Here is a 16,437-nt window from a genome sequence, read left to right on the forward strand (position 1 = left end):
AGAGAAACTTGACTCCCAGAATCCCAAATGTGATAAGAGAGTTACAATTGGGGTCACCAACTGTTTTTATTCCAATAAAGATAATAAAAAGCATCTGAATACCCTTCCCAATGGAGGTTAATGGGCAAAAGCCTCTGGGATCACCATCCCCATGTTCAAATAGTGGCCAGTGCCGTGTGGAAGACCACTTAGAATATTGCAGGATCCCACCCAGGACTGGGGTTTTTTTCCATGTACTGTCTGACTATTGTTTCATTCTAATGGGAAACAAAGGGACAAGGAAACTCTTTGATGGATTGGTCCATTTCCATCAAAGGACCTAAAACTTCTACCTCAGTATGCCTAAAAAGATCAAAGTAAATCCTAGCACAGAAAGACAGGTCCTTAAATAAAAATAAAACCCAGGGTGATGATTTTCTTTTAGTACATTATAATACTGTCAGGCATTAGCAAGTATTAAGACAATCTGGCTGAATGCTCTTTAAACATGAGATGCTTTAACAAAGTCACGTGGAACACAGTCAAGTAAAAAGATAGTTTTGTAATCAGAGATCATGAAGACCAAAATAGTAGTGAAAAATCATGATTTATAGCTCTTAACTTGCCTCTCAACATTAAACAAAACAAAAGGTGGAGACAGGGATTAAAATTGCATCTTCAAACCAAAATTTGACCTCCTCCTTCATTCATTGTTTCTGTTTTTTTTCCTAGTGTCGTAAATTATGCAACTGATTAATTGGTGCTAATTGATTTGTTAGCTTTGGAGCCCTGCAGGGAGTGAAGCACTTCATAGGATGATTCTTTTGGAAGCATGAAGAGATACAGACCAACTCAGGAACCACAATGGATATTTCCCTTAAAACAATGTTTATGCTTTATAGAAAAAAGGAAAAAAAAAAAAGACGCCAAAAAGACACAAAGAGGGAAAGGAAGCAGGAAAAGGGGGAAAGACAGAAGGAGGGAGGAAGGAAGAGGACACATTTTTAAGTGAAAATAATATTACACTGGTCCTTTGGTATTTGGAACTATGTATGCTATTTTAGTTTGGGGATTCATAAAATGATGGATAGAAAGAGTGAGCCTCTGTAAAGATGTATCAAAACAGCAAATCTAAAGAGTAAATAAGGTCAGCTCTGTAAGTTTCTAAGCATCTTTCATACATGCCTGGATCCCACCACTTTCTTCCTATTTAAATCCAAGTTTTTACTTTACACTCAACTAACATATGTCACAAACACATACAGATTTCCTAGGGGACCTTTCTTAAGTATACATTTGTTGCTAGGAAGATTATTTGTGTATGTGTATAACATCCCAGAGAATTTGCAGAGCAGAGATATTCTTTTAATAGGATGAAAGTAGGAAAAAAAAATCATAATATCCCAACAGATCTATTTTTATCTTTTCTTGGTTTCACTAGCATTAACCTAAGCCCTAATTTCTCTGCATCACATTAAAGGACCTCCAATCTGATCCCACCTATGATAGCATGTTCCTAAAGCTACAGTCATATGAACTTAATTTTGCTCCCAGAAATGAGAGCCAACATTTTGCACAAGTTGCTTCCTCCGCCTGGACATCAAATCTGGGTCACAGTCATATCTGTACAAAGACACAATAGTATCAAAACTATCATGTAATTCGAAATATCAGATAATCCCACTCTATGCCCTCTAGAAATGAGCATGTAGAAAATATTTGTAATATAACCTTAGAAATAAAGGATTTTTAAAAGAATTTAATATTGCCATGCAGTATTTCTCCAAATGCAGTACACATGATTAAGCTGTGACGCTTTTAAGTAATACAAGTATACATTTAAAAAACATAGAATCATTATGCATTCATTTCTATGGTTTCCTTTTTCATATGGGTGAGTTAAATTTGTTTTCTTTTATAAGCAGTAAGTTTCCTTCAAAATCAACATACTTAAGTTAAAAACAGAAAGTTGGGTTAAGGAAAATTACTAAGAGAAGACTATTTCTGTTGCTAGGAGTTGTTATCAAAACCAGGAAGGTGGAATAACACTGACACAATTCTAGAGGGAAATAATACTAAAATATATTCTTCAGTTAGGTGGGACTAGAGAAACCTAACGTGTAACATCTACCATGCAACTTTCTTCCATCACATTTCTTCTTTAATTACACAAGTAGTTAGAAAAAACAGAGATCTCCTGTTTTCTTTCCCACCCACCCCACCCCGTTTCCTCCAATGGTAACATTTTGCAGAACTATAGCACAATGTCAAAACCAAGATACTGGGCGCCTGGGTGGCTCAGTTGGTTAAGCGACTGCCTTCGGCTCAGGTCATGATCCTGGAGTCCTGGGATCGAGTCCCGCATCGGGCTCCTTGCTCAGCGAGGAGTCTGCTTCTCCCTCTGACCCTCCCCCCATCATGCGCTCTCTCTCTCTCATTCTCTCTCTCTCAAATAAATAAATAAAATCTTAAAAAAAAAAAAAAAAAACCAAGATACTGACAACTATGTACTCCAGAATACAGAACATTTCCATCACTACAAAAATCCACTGTTACCATCTATTCATCCATCTACCTACTCTCACCCCATACCTGACACCTGGAAACCATTAAGTTTTCCTCTTCTACAATTTTGTCATTTCAAGAATGTTATAAGAATGGTATTATACAGTATGTGAACTTTGAGGATTGACTTATCGCAACCAATATAATTCCCTAGAGATTCAACCAAGTCATTGAATCGATCTGTAGTACTTTCCTTTATTTTGCTGTATTCTGTGATATGGACATAACAGGATTTGTGTAGTCATTCACTTACTGAGGACTGTTTCAGTTTTGGACTATTACAAATAAAGCTGCTGTAAATGAAACTGTACAGGCTTTTGTGTGGACATAAGTTTTCATTTCTCTTCACTAAGCCCAAGAGTTCAATTGCTGGGTTACATATATTGTAGCTGATAGTTGCATGTTTAGTTTTTTCAAGAACTGCCAAACTGTTTTTCCTCAGTGGCTGTAGCATTTCACATTCACACCAGCAATACGTAAGTGATCCAGCTTCTCTACATCCTTGCCAACGTTTGATGTTGACATTCTGTTTTACTTTATCCATTCTGATAAGTATATAATGGGATCACATCATGGTTTTAGCTTGCATTTATTTACTTGATGAATAATGAGTTGAACATCTTTCATGTGCTTATTTGCCATCTGTATATCTTCATTGGTGAATTGTCTGTTTATGTCTTTGCCCATTTTCTCATTAGGTAATTCATTTTGTCACTGTGAGTTTTGAGAGTTATTTTCTAGATACTATCCCCTTTTCAGATATGCGAGTTGCAAATATTTTCTCCTCATCTGTAGCTTTTTTTGTTGGTCTTGACAGCGTCTTTTGCAGATCAAAAGCTGTAAATTTTGATCAGCTAAATTAATTTTTCCTTTTACGGATTGTTTTTGATATCAAGTATAAGAAGTGTTTTCCTTGCCCTAGTGTTATTGCTGAATTTTACCTCAAATCTGTGCAGTTAATTTTAAGTATCATAAAAAAGATAGTCCTGAACAATTCATTGTTCTATTCATTTTTAGGATTTGAAGAAAATCCTTTTAACTCTGTTGTACACTACTATCTCTGGGAAGTCCTGAAAGCAAGTTTTCCGGATCTCAGTGACAGGTAATGAACATTCTTAAATTATGTAGTGACCGAATTACATAATTTCAGCATGTTTCTCTCTGTGTATATATGTTATATTCTGCCTACCAATTATTTTGCAACAATTTTATAACCAACTTCTAGAAGGCCCTCTAGTTTAATCTTGTATTTTTTACATGTTTTATCCATGTTTTTTTCTGTTGTCCTCATTTGCCCACCAATTTTAGTATTTTTACTAAATTGGTGTGATGCAGAATGCTACCACCACTCTGGAAAACAGTTTAGCAGCTCTTGGACACATCTATATATCTTTAAATTTGAGCCACCTCAAATCAGCAATAAAAACAAAACAAAAATAAGAACAGTTGTTGAGTTACTGAAGAGAGACTGAGTATGTCTGAGGACTAGAGCAGCTCACTTACCACTACGGTTCTCTCGAATTCCACATTTACATCATTCTGGGATCATCAGCATCATCACACAGCAATGTCAAATCAGAAAATCAGAGGGAATTTGAATTGGTAAGAGTTGTGTCCCTTTCACTACAGCATAGGTTAGCACTCCGTGAAGGCCCTGTATAAAAACTACGGACTACTAACAAAATTTAGCAAAGGCAAGGAAAGAAGGCTGACATCTTTTCAAGGACACTTTCACTGTACCTGTTTTATGATCCTAGGCTTCGTCATAAGCCTTCTTCTAAACTATCGACTATTGAGGGTCAAATGTTCAATGATTTTGGGATCATGACATGGAAACATCAGAAAAGGATGAAATGTAACTTTGTTTGATCCTCTAACTTGATAAAGAATTAATTTCAATGAAACAGTATGGAAGGCCAGAACTTTCATATTCTCCTCACTGACCCAGCATATTGTCCCCATTCAACTTCTAAAAGCTGCTATTCAATATTTCATAATTAAATGTATCAATTTACTTTGCAGTAACTGTATTATTAATTGCTTCCTACACAGTTGCTGTGCCAAGGAATTTGAAAGAGTTTATTGACTAATGTATAAACAACATTACTCTTGCTCAGTAAAAATAGCATTTCGATGGTTTACAGTGGATTTCAGAGAAAGGGTCATTATCATGACCTAAAGTCTATCTAAGGGATTTAGTTCTGAATTAGAAAAAAAAGTAACTTTTTCAACTAGATGTCTCAGAAGTCGACAGAATAGAATCTTTCTGAAGAAGAGCTCTTGTATATAAAGGAAAGCCTTGTCCTTGGCTGCCGGCATGTTTGATTAAAGCCTAAATTCTCCTAAGGATACATCCTCCTTATAATCAGGCCATGCATTTTTAACATTAGTCACATTATATCACCTTGGGTGGGTGCCTAGCACAAGAGAACAGATACTGTGATTTGAACTGCAACATGCAAGCTATACAACTGTATTTTGTTTTGAAAATATTTTAATATATTAATTTTTATACTGAAAGGTAGCATTTAATATCTTTATCACTTGACACAAGATGGAACTGGCCAGCTCAACTTCTGAAACACTTGCAGTATCTAAGAAAATTAATTTGAGAACTAGATTCTTCTAACAGCATCTAACATTTTGTTTAGGGTAAGTTAAATTCTGATTTATCATGAGATAAATGAGCGGAGATACCAATTCAACTTTTCACTGCCCTTGTGCCTCACCTGACTTTTTTTTTTTTTAAGGAGGCTTGACATAAAAATATATTAAGGATTTTTTATTTTGAATTATATAGAATTATATAAATAACATTTTCACTTTTATCTAATGCTTTATGCCCCACTGCCTCTAAGACCTAAGATTAAAGATCTTTCATTGGGGTCAGAGTTAATATTTTACAAAGTAATGATGCAGATTTGTAATAAAAGCCAAGTCCATTCAATCTTAACCTGCCCAGAGAGATTAGGTAGAACCTCAATTAAAATAATATTGTTATCTCCTATGACTCATTTACCTCTGAATACTGGTTACTAGGATCCTGATTTAGAGGCAATCTAAATACTCTAACCTGACAAAATGAGAACCATTACCAATAACTGCAGCATAATAAACTCTTATCTGTGACTTAACATATTTCAAATCATTTTATTAATAGATCAATGCTTGATATTTTAAGTGAATTAACTTTTTTTTTTTAAAGATTTTATTTATTTTTTGACAGAAAGAGACACAGTGAGAGAGGGAACACAAGCAGAGGAAGTGGGAGAAGGAGAAAGCAGGCTTCCCGCGGAGCAGGGAGCCCGATGCGGGGCTCGATCCCAGGACCCTGGGATCATGACCTGAGCCGAAGGCAGACGCTTAACGGCTGAGCCACCCAGGCGCCCCCTAAGTGAATTAACATGTTTTAATTTATTCACTAAACACCATTAAACTATGCATGATCCCTGGTATATGAAGAATTTACATACGATGTTAAAGGTACTGAGTAGAGGTTTCCTTTTTTTCCCATTTATGTTTTTCTACATTTTCCACATTGTCTACAATGCTATGACAATAAAATATTTTTTATTTTGAAAATTAAATGTTACTTTAAATAAAAAGGAACTACTTCTTCAAGCCCCAAATTTGAGGAGAAAGTGTCAGATTAATCGTAATCTATAGGGACATAAAACATGGACAACATCTAGATTTCTTAAACTGAAAAGTAATTGTAAGGCAACACATAATAAAAATCCATGCTAAAGGGATTCTCACTGTATAGCCAGATGCTGACTAAAAGCAGGTCAAGGAAGGTTTATCATACAATAATTTGTCAGGGACTATTTTTTAAAGACAAGGCCATAAAACGACTGTTGAAATATCAGGTATGGATTGGTGGAGAGAAATTTGAGAGATCTTCAGTTTGACAGTATGTAGGTGAAAGATACAAATAGGACATATACTTTTTACAAGTATGTATAATAAAATTTTGGCCCTGGGGCGCCTGGCTGGCTCAGTCGGTTAGGCATCTGCCTTCCACTCAGGTCACAATCCTGGGTGGTCCTGGGTTTGAGCCCCACATCGGGCTCCCGACTCAGCGGGGAATCTGCTTCTCTCTCTGCCCCTCTCACCAGCTTGTGCTCTCTCTTGCCATCTCTCTCAAATAAATAAAATCTTAAAAAAAAAAAAAAAAGTTTTGGTGCTGAAATTGAGAATAGGAACATTATGTTTTATAGTCTCTTTACTGACTCCTCTAAATTATAAAAATAGAGTTATCTTTACTATGTAAATTTTGCTTTAGATTATAATAGTCCTGGGGTGCCTGGGTGGCTTAGTTGGTTGAGTGACTGACTCTTGATTTTGGCTCATTACAACTACTACTACTACTACTACTGTCGTGATCTCAGGGTTGGGCTCCATGCCCAGCGTGAGCCTGCTTATCTCTCTTTCCCTCTGCCTTCCCTCACCCCCCTCCACTTGTGTGCTCTCTCTTGCTCTCAAAAAAAAAAAAAAAAGAAGAAGAAGAAGAGAAATGAAAAGTATGACAGTCTTTCTGAGTAAGACCAAAGGCAAAAATCCACTGGAGAAGTCCAAAGAACTTCTTACTGTCAAAAGGACAATTGTGTAGCCCTATTAGCTCATGCCTTTTCCTACATGATTATATAAAAGCCAACATAAAAATACTTTAGAATTGGGAATAAGATTTAAATATCACTTCAAATGCAGACAATGTGACAATTTATCAAATTACATGTTTATTCAGCACATGGGCCAAGCTTTTGACAATAAGTTATGCAGAACATGAAGAAGCCTAAGACTGAGATCTTGCCTTCAGAAGATATCCAGACTAACTGAAGAGCCTCTACCTTGCTCACACATACAGGATTTGCTTACAGATGCACTTAACAAGCTCTACAGCTATATTCATAGCTTTGTATTATATAATTAGATGAATGAAAATGGTTTTTTTTCTTCTTTTAGGGAAGTACAGAAAAAAAAACCCACAATATGAGAAAAAGACTTAATTTTTAGAATTAGGTTAATGAAAGCATGTGAATATTTATGCCAATTAATATTTACTGTCTTCTCAGGGCACCTGGGTGGCTCAGTTGTTAATTGTCTGCCTTCGGCTCAGGTCATGATCCCAGGGTCCTGGGATCGAGCCCTACATCGGGCTCCCTGCTCCGTGGGAAGCTTGCTTCTCCCTCTCCCCCTGCTTGTGTTCCCTCTCTTGCTGTGTCTCTCTCTGTCAAATAAATAAATAAAATCTTTAAAAAAAAATATTTACTGTCTTCTGACACAAATTGTTACAAGTTCTGTTATGAGATATTAAAGGGTAGGTACCCTGTTGTGAAACCATCATGAACAAGTTGGTTCTCTAGCCCTTTTTTTTTTAATAGCACTTTCTTTAATGTTTTCTCCATAGATAATATAACCTCCTCATAAAATCAGCTATTTTTATCTATTAGAAAAACTTTGGGCCAATTATTGCCAAATATTAAACTACTCAAAAAAGGTTCCTTTGCAGAGTCTAATTTCTTCCATTAAAAAATAAGATCAATTTCCAGTATTTCATTTGGTGGTGGTTACAAATCAGCGGTCAAAGGAAACATGCATGCAAACTGTACTTCTAACAGCATTCCTCCAGAAACATGTTTCATGACATAGAAGTCTTGAAATCATAGCTCTACTGGTATTCAATGGATATAGCATTTCCAAAAGGGAAATCTGAATAGAAAAAGAAAGACACCATCTGTTTGGAATTGCAAAGCAGCTGCTTCCTCATTGTGATGTGCATCACTGGAACTAGAGTTATTAAACTTGTAATTCCAAATATATTTCTCCTTAATTAAACTAAATGTGAGGATTTCCATGAAAGTTCTCTCATTACTATGTCAGAAGGTGGGCAATGACAATTTGATTCATAAAGTATGTATAAGTCTACAAAGTTCATAACCAGGTTTCCCATCTTCAACATCAAAATGTTATGCCTTTTTTTTTTCCCCTGAAAAACACTGACACAAAGACTGTTCACTTGGCTTTTTTATTCTTCTGATGTCCTCAAGTACAATTATATTGTTGTACAACAGTCTGTTTTCTTAAAAGGTTAGGGCAAATGGCAATGAACATTCACAGAGATATTTAAGTATAGAAACATATCTAGTGGATTAAAAACATAGTCTACTTTCAACAGTGTCCCATGGACCCCAATGGCTGACTGTGGTGTAGACCGTACCAGTCTCTCCATGATCTGATCTTAACTACAATCCTGGAAAACCCTTGGTACTGTGTTTGCCATAAAACCCAGGTTAGATATCAGTTTAAGGACCTGAAACTCCAGCAATCTTTAGGGAGAATATAGTCAATGATATAATGCAACTTTAGAAACAAAAGCTTAAGATGTGCAGCTCAAGAGAGGACTCTTGATTAGAACGTGTTTAATTAGTATCTTACCACAGCAGAATGTCAGCTCTACCTTGTTACTTCTGCAACACCCTAAATACATATTTGTATAAGATAACCCAAACCTTATTATTAGAAATCTTTACAAGGAAAAAAAAATCTCTTCCTTGGACTGTGTTTTTAAAATACAGGATTGCTGGCCAATTCATCTGTGAACCTACAGTACTGACCAGCAAATTGATTCCCAGTCCTCGAACCCCCCAAAATTTGAGTAACGTCTATGTTCCAAAGACCTTACTACTAGTGGAAAACCAGTGGCCCCCACAAACTCTTAAGGGAAAACTAGAAGTGAAAAAAAGGCAACTTACAAAATGCTACTTATGAAATCACTGCTTTTGCCATGAAGTTTTAACATCCACCATAATAATAAAAAAGCTTGCTTCATACTGTTAATACAAAGTTTTCAAATTTTTTTTTCACAATAGATTCCATTTTCTGATACTTTTTCGATACAAATGGATTTAATCTTCCTCTAAGTATCTTAGCAAGTTTCTCTTTTTCACATGTGTCACCAATACTTAAAAGATTCTTTTCCTGGTTGTAGGGAGAGAATTTTGTTCTGGAGGTAGGCTTGCACATGTGATCTGCTACGATGTCTGGGATTTATAGCACTACCACTCTGGCAAGTGCTTATCCCTTCAGAGGACTGTTAGCAAAATGTAACTCTATTACTTGTTTTTTGGTTAAGGGTTGGCTTACTAAGCCATTATTTCTAATGACACTCGAGCACAAGTAGATGCTTAAGTAGTTCTGCTTAGAGAGTTTGATCTGGTCTAATTTGAGAGAGGGAGAATCTGTCTTTAGTAGTATGCAATTATTTTTTTCAGAATATCCAACCTACACCCCAAAAAATCAAGATCCTCTCTCAGATTATTCTTTTAAAATCACTCTTGTGCAAGGTTTGAGTCCAACAAATAATGGTACAGTTGTGATATTGAAAGCCACCCTGACCCAACCATGGAGGAGACAGCAGTGCTATCTGCCTGGAAGAAGAGGTACAGAGTTACTTCTGGGATGGCCTGGGGAAGTCCACTCAAGTACCTACTGTAGGTAACAGGTGACTATGAATAAGAGGGTAAGGTATACAGAACACTCCTTCAGAGAGATTTAAACATAATATCAGGAACATGAGACTACATAGACCTAGAAGTATGACTAAGCTAGAAAACACAGCAATTATTCAGTCTCAAGGCTGGGCAAAAGAAAAAAAAGGCAGTTTCACTGGCCCAAGCAGTAATATAACGTGACTAACCAGCCACTCTATTGATGTTCCTCCTAGAACTGGAGGATGGGAGAGGAAGTCATAGTGTATCTTAGAGGATTCATTCCTTGGGACCGTCCATCTTCTACCTTCAGTTAAAGCTCACCTAGAGTGTGGTAAAAAGCCCAGGCTCTTAACCCGCCTGCTGAAAGACAGACATGTATCTAAATCTACCTGTGGCATTGACAGACTTTGCAGTTTGTGCAAATCCTGGACTTCCCCGAGGTTTTGTCTCCTCATCTGTAAAATGACAGTGATCAAAGAACCTATGCTATGAGGCTGAAAGAGAATAAAATACGTGAAGAGCTTAGCACAGGGCTAAGACCCATGACACTTTTTTTCAATAAAACATAACAGCTGCTACTACTGTCATTATGACCTGATCACAACTTGGCCATCCAGGAGTATTTCCCTACAGAGGGGTAAGGCAGGGACTGGAAAACACAGGCATCCATCACCACTGAATGTTAATTTCTCCTCAGTGACAACACTGGAACTTCCGATTATATCTCAAGCTCTTACAGGTTTAACTAATATGAATTATCTTCTCTGCTGGCTTGTTTTGAGGAATGCTGACAAAAATTGGGTTTCCAGTCTTTCAATGGCATCCGTAGGGACTAACTGCAAGATTTAAATTTCCTAAATCCAGTCCAGCCCAGGTTTTAGTTCTTGTGTAAGGGGAATTTATGTTGGCCCATGCTGCAATGTGCCCCATCTTCCCCCCCCCCCAAAAGAGGATCACTGAACACAGAAGAATGTGAGTGGGAGACAATACCATGTTTTTCAATCCCCCTCCCATAATAGTTCCATTAACTATTATTCAGCAACTTAGTGAAATTTAAACATATACACCAAGATCTTGTGTGTAAGCTCAATAATCTTGCAACCTTATTTTTTTTAAGTTATGTATATACTATGTATGTATACTTTCCATGGTCAGAAAAACCACAAAAAATCACACCTGATTTCTATGGCAGAGAGTGCTTCAAAGTGATGTTCAAATGCAATCACAGACACAAATATTCACTTCAATCATTTTTCAATTCTGCTTTCCCTTCACAGGGATAACAGTTCCATTTTCAACCACACCTTTTGGTCATACACTAGTGAGTTTTAGAATAGATAGCAACTTTGTGTGGTTCATTTAATTCTGTTGGTAATAAGTCCATTGCATTTGACAGCTATCTTTCCACAAGATTTCCCCTTTTGAGAGTAAAATCTCCAAAATCCTCCCCTTTAAATTCTCCAAAATTCAAGAACCTACACATTAGGGATTTTGTGCACTGTTATGCCACTTTATAGTCACGTAACTATGAAGCTTCTGAAATCAGAAAATAACTCTAGCAAACTAATGAAACTGAAGAAGTCAGATAGAAGTAAAGCCTTTATAACTGCCTGACACCAAGTTCTTTTGTTCTTGTTGTTATATTTGGATAGTACAGAGGAGTGAAGATATATTCCAGGCCTGTGCTGTCAATGTCATCATGTCTAAAGCTTGGCTGAAATGAAAAATTTCCTCGTGATTAGGCTAACAAGTGAAAAATAAACCGAAGTATTTTCTTGAAAAAAATGCAGTGTTTTGTTCTTAATTTTTTTAGAAAGTGCATATTATAAATCAACTATATTAAGATAGCAGTACTTTACTAAATTTGAAGTACAATTCCTCATATAACAATAAATAAATAAATGAAATTCTCCTCCTCCTCCCCCCCCAAAAAAACAAACAAGACACGAGAAGACAATAAATTTCAGGGCATGTGCAGAAGCGCCTCACTGAAGCTGATGCAAAACATCTTTCCCAAGGACTTTTCACAGGTAGAGTTTTTTTTTGTTTGTTTGTTTTTTTTTTTAAAGATTTTATTTATTTATTTGACAGAGAGAGACACAGCGAGAGAGGGAACACAAGCAGGGGGAGTGGGAGAGGGAGAAGCAGGCCTCCCGCGGAGCAGGGAGCCCGACGCGGGGCTCGATCCCAGGACTCTGGGACCATGACCTGAGCCGAAGGCAGTTGCTCAACAACTGAGCCACCCAGGCGCCCCTCACAGGTAGAGTTTTAGAGGGAAAAGGAATAGGCCTGTTCTTCTAATATGGTCACAGTCCAATCCTAATTCTGGAAATGTCACCCTTCCTTTCTTCAATTTTGTTTTTAATAGAATTAAATACAAAGTGTTGTAACTATAGAAAACAATAAAGCCTTGAAAAAAATCTTTTATTCAAATCTTTGTCTTTCTCCCTAAACCTATATTCAACTACTTAGATTCTCCCAGATGGCAGACTGTATTCTTCAACGAAGAACAGACTCTTCAAAACTCAAGACTCATTCAGAATAAAGTTACCAGAGCATCTGGGGAGTGCTATTAACAGCCCTTAAATTGTCTGAAGAACAACTGTAGTCAAAATACAAAGCAAGACTTCAGAAAAGAGGATGAAATAACTGAGAGCAAACTAGTTTAGGAAGCCATTCTCTGTTTACCAACTAGCTTTGAGCTAGGAACAAGAAGTGGAAATACTAAGAGAACAACTCAATAAATGTGCATTAAGGGGGCACCTGGGTGGCTCAGTCGTTAAGCTTCTGCCTTCGGCTCAGGTCATGATCCCAGGGTCCTGGGATCGAGCCCCGCGTCGGGCTCCCTGCTCAGAGGAAAGCCTGCTTCTCCCTCTCCCATTCCCTCTGCCTGAGTTCCCTCTCTCGCTGTGTCTCTCTCTGTCAAATAAATAAATAAAATCTTAAAAAAAAAAAAAAATGTGCATCAAGATCCACTATCATCTTCTGATGTTTCAATCACCAACTTAACAAGTTCACAACTATATTAGGGATACTCAGTAAGTGTACCCTTTAAAAACTTTAAGCAGTTTCTCTTAGATCTGCTTCAAGGAGGAGGAAGAGGCTGTACACTCCTCTTACTCAGGCTGTCGTACTATCGTACACTTTCTTGAGGTAAAGTATCTCTTGCTTCTGCAACTATAATCTTCTGTCCCTTAGAATACCCCCTGAATTATCCTAAACACCTAAATCTAAGAACCTACTTGCTTATTCAAATTCTTACTCAATGAAATTAGTTGGGTTTGGGGAAGAACGAAGCTCCTTTTGCCAGAGTTGATCATCAGGAGAGAGAAAATGGGAAGGAAAAACAGACAGAGGTAAAGAGAGATGAAGACAGGTGTTCAAACCCACACTAAAATTAAATAAATTCTGATTTCTCCCTGAATATTTATAGAAAAGATAATATACTTTCAGATTGTCATTATTTTGTGTTAGGCCAAAGTGTAAATACAGAATGTGATAAGGGAGCAGGAGAGAGAAAATGGGAAGGAAAAACAGACAGAGGTAAAGAGAGATGAAGACAGGTGTTCAAACCCACACTAAAATTAAATAAATTCTGATTTCTCCCGAATATTTATAGAAAAGATAATATACCTCTAGATTGTCATTTATTTTGTGTTAGGCCAAAGTGTAAATACAGAATGTGGTAAGGGGAAAATACATATATCATTTTTTTCCTTCAAAATAATCAAAGGACTTTAATGGTTTGGCTAAAGTGATAAAAAGCCCAGGCTTTAGTTCAAACATCCAACCCTGGACTTGAATTCTGGCTCCACCACTGACTAAATGAAGCAAGTCTCTTAACTTATCTGAGCCTTAGCCCGCTCATCTATACATCATATGTAATAAATTAACTCAATTAGGCAAAAATAGATTAACGAGGCAATATCTAACACATAAGTACTAATTGTTCTCTATTTTTTTAAAAAATATTCATTAATAAAGTAGGATGAATTAAAGCCCCTTTAGTCCCTCCATCTCAAAGATTTCGTCTCCCTACAACACATCCATTTTATTTTCCATGTCAGTAGAACCGTAGTAGATAGAAAGCCCACATTTCAAAACTAATTCCTGGAATATATCATTTTAAAAACCAAATGATGAGGGAAATTCTTACTTTATTGTAGAAAAATTATTTTCTCAGTGATAAAAAGGCAGGACTTCAATATAATTAAGAAGAACCTCTATACACCATAAATGTTAGACACATAAAAGATTTTTCTTTCTTCAGACACAACATGAAAATAACCTTGAGCAGCAACAAAAATCATACTTCCATAAGTCAAGTTTAAATTTTCTTTACATCATCTGATAAACTCAACCTTCTTAAATGGATTTTTAAGAAAGTAAATTGTACTGACTAAACCTGGAGACTCGGTGGCCGAGGGGCTTCATCCCAGCTGAGGAGCGAAGAGCCGCTGGCGGCCGCGGATCTCACAGCCGCTCGGGGTCTCCCTGACAGATGGAAAACCTGAAGTAACCTCAGGCTAGCTAACCTTGTGTTTTTGGAAAACTAGACTTGCTGGTGAAGTCACACTGGGGGTAATGGGATATTAGCTCACTTTGCGTGGCCGTGTATACAGTGTTGCAGCAGCGTTCCAACACAGACGAACCAAAATACACGAAGTGTTCCCAGGGTTTTTAGAACTTCAGCTATAAAAATGGGCAGAATTTTCCTCGATCATATCGGTGGTACCCGTCTGTTTTCTTGTGCAAATTGCGATACAATCCTGACCAACCGCTCAGAGCTCATCTCCACTCGGTTCACAGGCGCCACTGGCAGAGCATTTCCTTTTAACAAGGTAGTTAACCTGCAGTACAGTGAAGTTCAAGACCGGGTCATGCTCACTGGCCGCCACATGGTTCGAGATGTGAGCTGCAAGAACTGCAATAGCAAACTGGGATGGATCTATGAGTTCGCCACTGAAGACAGCCAGCGCTATAAGGAAGGCCGTGTGATCCTGGAACGCGCTCTAGTACGAGAGCGAGGGCTTCGAGGAGCACGTACCATCTGATAACTCTTGAAGAAAAAGAGGTAACTCCATCTTTTCCCAGGTCTCCTTCACTGAAAACAAAAATCTACTTACATACACTGTCACCTTAGCATCAGGGTCGGATTCATGAACTGCGGAACAAGAGGTTGTGAGAATCTAAGATGGAACCTTTCTTTCTTTCTTTCTTTCTTTTTTAATTTTCAATTTTCCATCCAGCAGCAGTGTGTAGAGAGAATATTATGCAGATGCCGTTAATTTTTTTCCCCCTATGTTTACATCTTGAGGCAGAATAATCTATCTGCAGCTACATGATGGGCTATGTGAGGAAAAAAAATCTGGGCTGTTAGAGTGAAAAAGTGTGTTTTATGTAAATTTTGAAAGGAAAATGTGTCAAGAGCATGATTTTTAAACTTATTTGGGCTTCATTTAAAAAAATGTTTTTTAAACCCCGTTACTTCACTTGATTTGCTAGCTTCAGGGAAGAGACCCGACTTTGTGACCAGCGCTAAAGGTTCAGTGTTAGTGTGGCTTGTGCTGGCCGCTGTGCCATATTCTTGTTGGAGATGAACCGTAGCACCAGAGCCCATCCTTCCTTGTCAGTCTTGACCCAAAGATGTCACCATTCCTAGTTATTTGTCACCACATAATTGGTGTTGATTGGAAACTTTTCCTGAAATGGGGCAGAACTGCTTGGTTGTCTTTTCCATGTAACTTAAGCATAGTAATATAAATAAAGTAATAGTTGGATGTTTTTGGTCCTGTGTTGCTTTTAAAAACACCTTCTAAAAGAAGAGCGGAGTATTTGATAAGTAATTTTCATGGTAGTGTTTCTTTTCCTCTCTCGAGCTAAATTGACTGTATAGAAGAGATTACTGTGTTTAAATTAAAGCCTACTGTTTAAACCCATAAAAAAAAAAAAAAAAGAAAGTAAATTGTAGAAATTGGCTCAAATAATTAAACCTATGCAAGCAATGTGATTGACGCCCTCAATGAAATGGTTGATTTTTTGGAGTCACTGCTTAGATATGTAAGAAAAAAACATGAAATTGAAGAAATAGGTTGAAGTTCTCACATAAAAGATAGTAGGGAGTATTCTTTTTTGTTTTTTTTTTTTTTTTAAGATTATTTATTTATTTATTTATAGGACAGAGAGAGACACAGCGAGAGAGGGAACACAAGCAGGGGGAGTGAGAGAGGGAGAAGCAGGCTCTCCGCCGAGCAGGGAGCCTGATGCAGGGCTGGATCCCAGGACCCTGGGAGCATGACCTGAGCCGAAGGCAGACGCTTAACGCCTGAGCCACCCAGGCGCCCCGATAGTAGGGAGTATTCTTAACCTTTCATAATAATTGCTTGGATAGGCAAATGCC

At 37.3% G+C, this 16,437-nt stretch overlaps 1 protein-coding gene across 1 annotated transcript; it reads left to right on the forward strand.

The window, feature by feature from the left end:
* The first annotated feature begins 14,440 nt into the window (after positions 1–14,440).
* On the forward strand, positions 14,441–15,920 carry LOC110576655 (protein yippee-like 5). The gene is made up of 2 exons (XM_044919493.1): positions 14,441–14,525; positions 14,714–15,920. The coding sequence occupies exon 2, from the start codon at positions 14,738–14,740 to the stop codon at positions 15,089–15,091; it is 354 nt and encodes a 117-aa protein (XP_044775428.1). The 5' UTR covers positions 14,441–14,525; positions 14,714–14,737; the 3' UTR covers positions 15,092–15,920.
* Positions 15,921–16,437: the final 517 nt, after the last annotated feature.

The sequence above is a fragment of the Neomonachus schauinslandi genome, chromosome 11, assembly GCF_002201575.2.
Source record: "Neomonachus schauinslandi chromosome 11, ASM220157v2, whole genome shotgun sequence".
In the NCBI taxonomy this organism is placed as follows: domain Eukaryota; kingdom Metazoa; phylum Chordata; class Mammalia; order Carnivora; family Phocidae; genus Neomonachus; species Neomonachus schauinslandi.

Coding starts and splice junctions, on each gene's coding strand:
- LOC110576655 (XM_044919493.1), top strand. CDS start 14,738: ATGGGCAGAATTTTCCTCGATCATATCGGTGGTACCCGTCTGTTTTCT.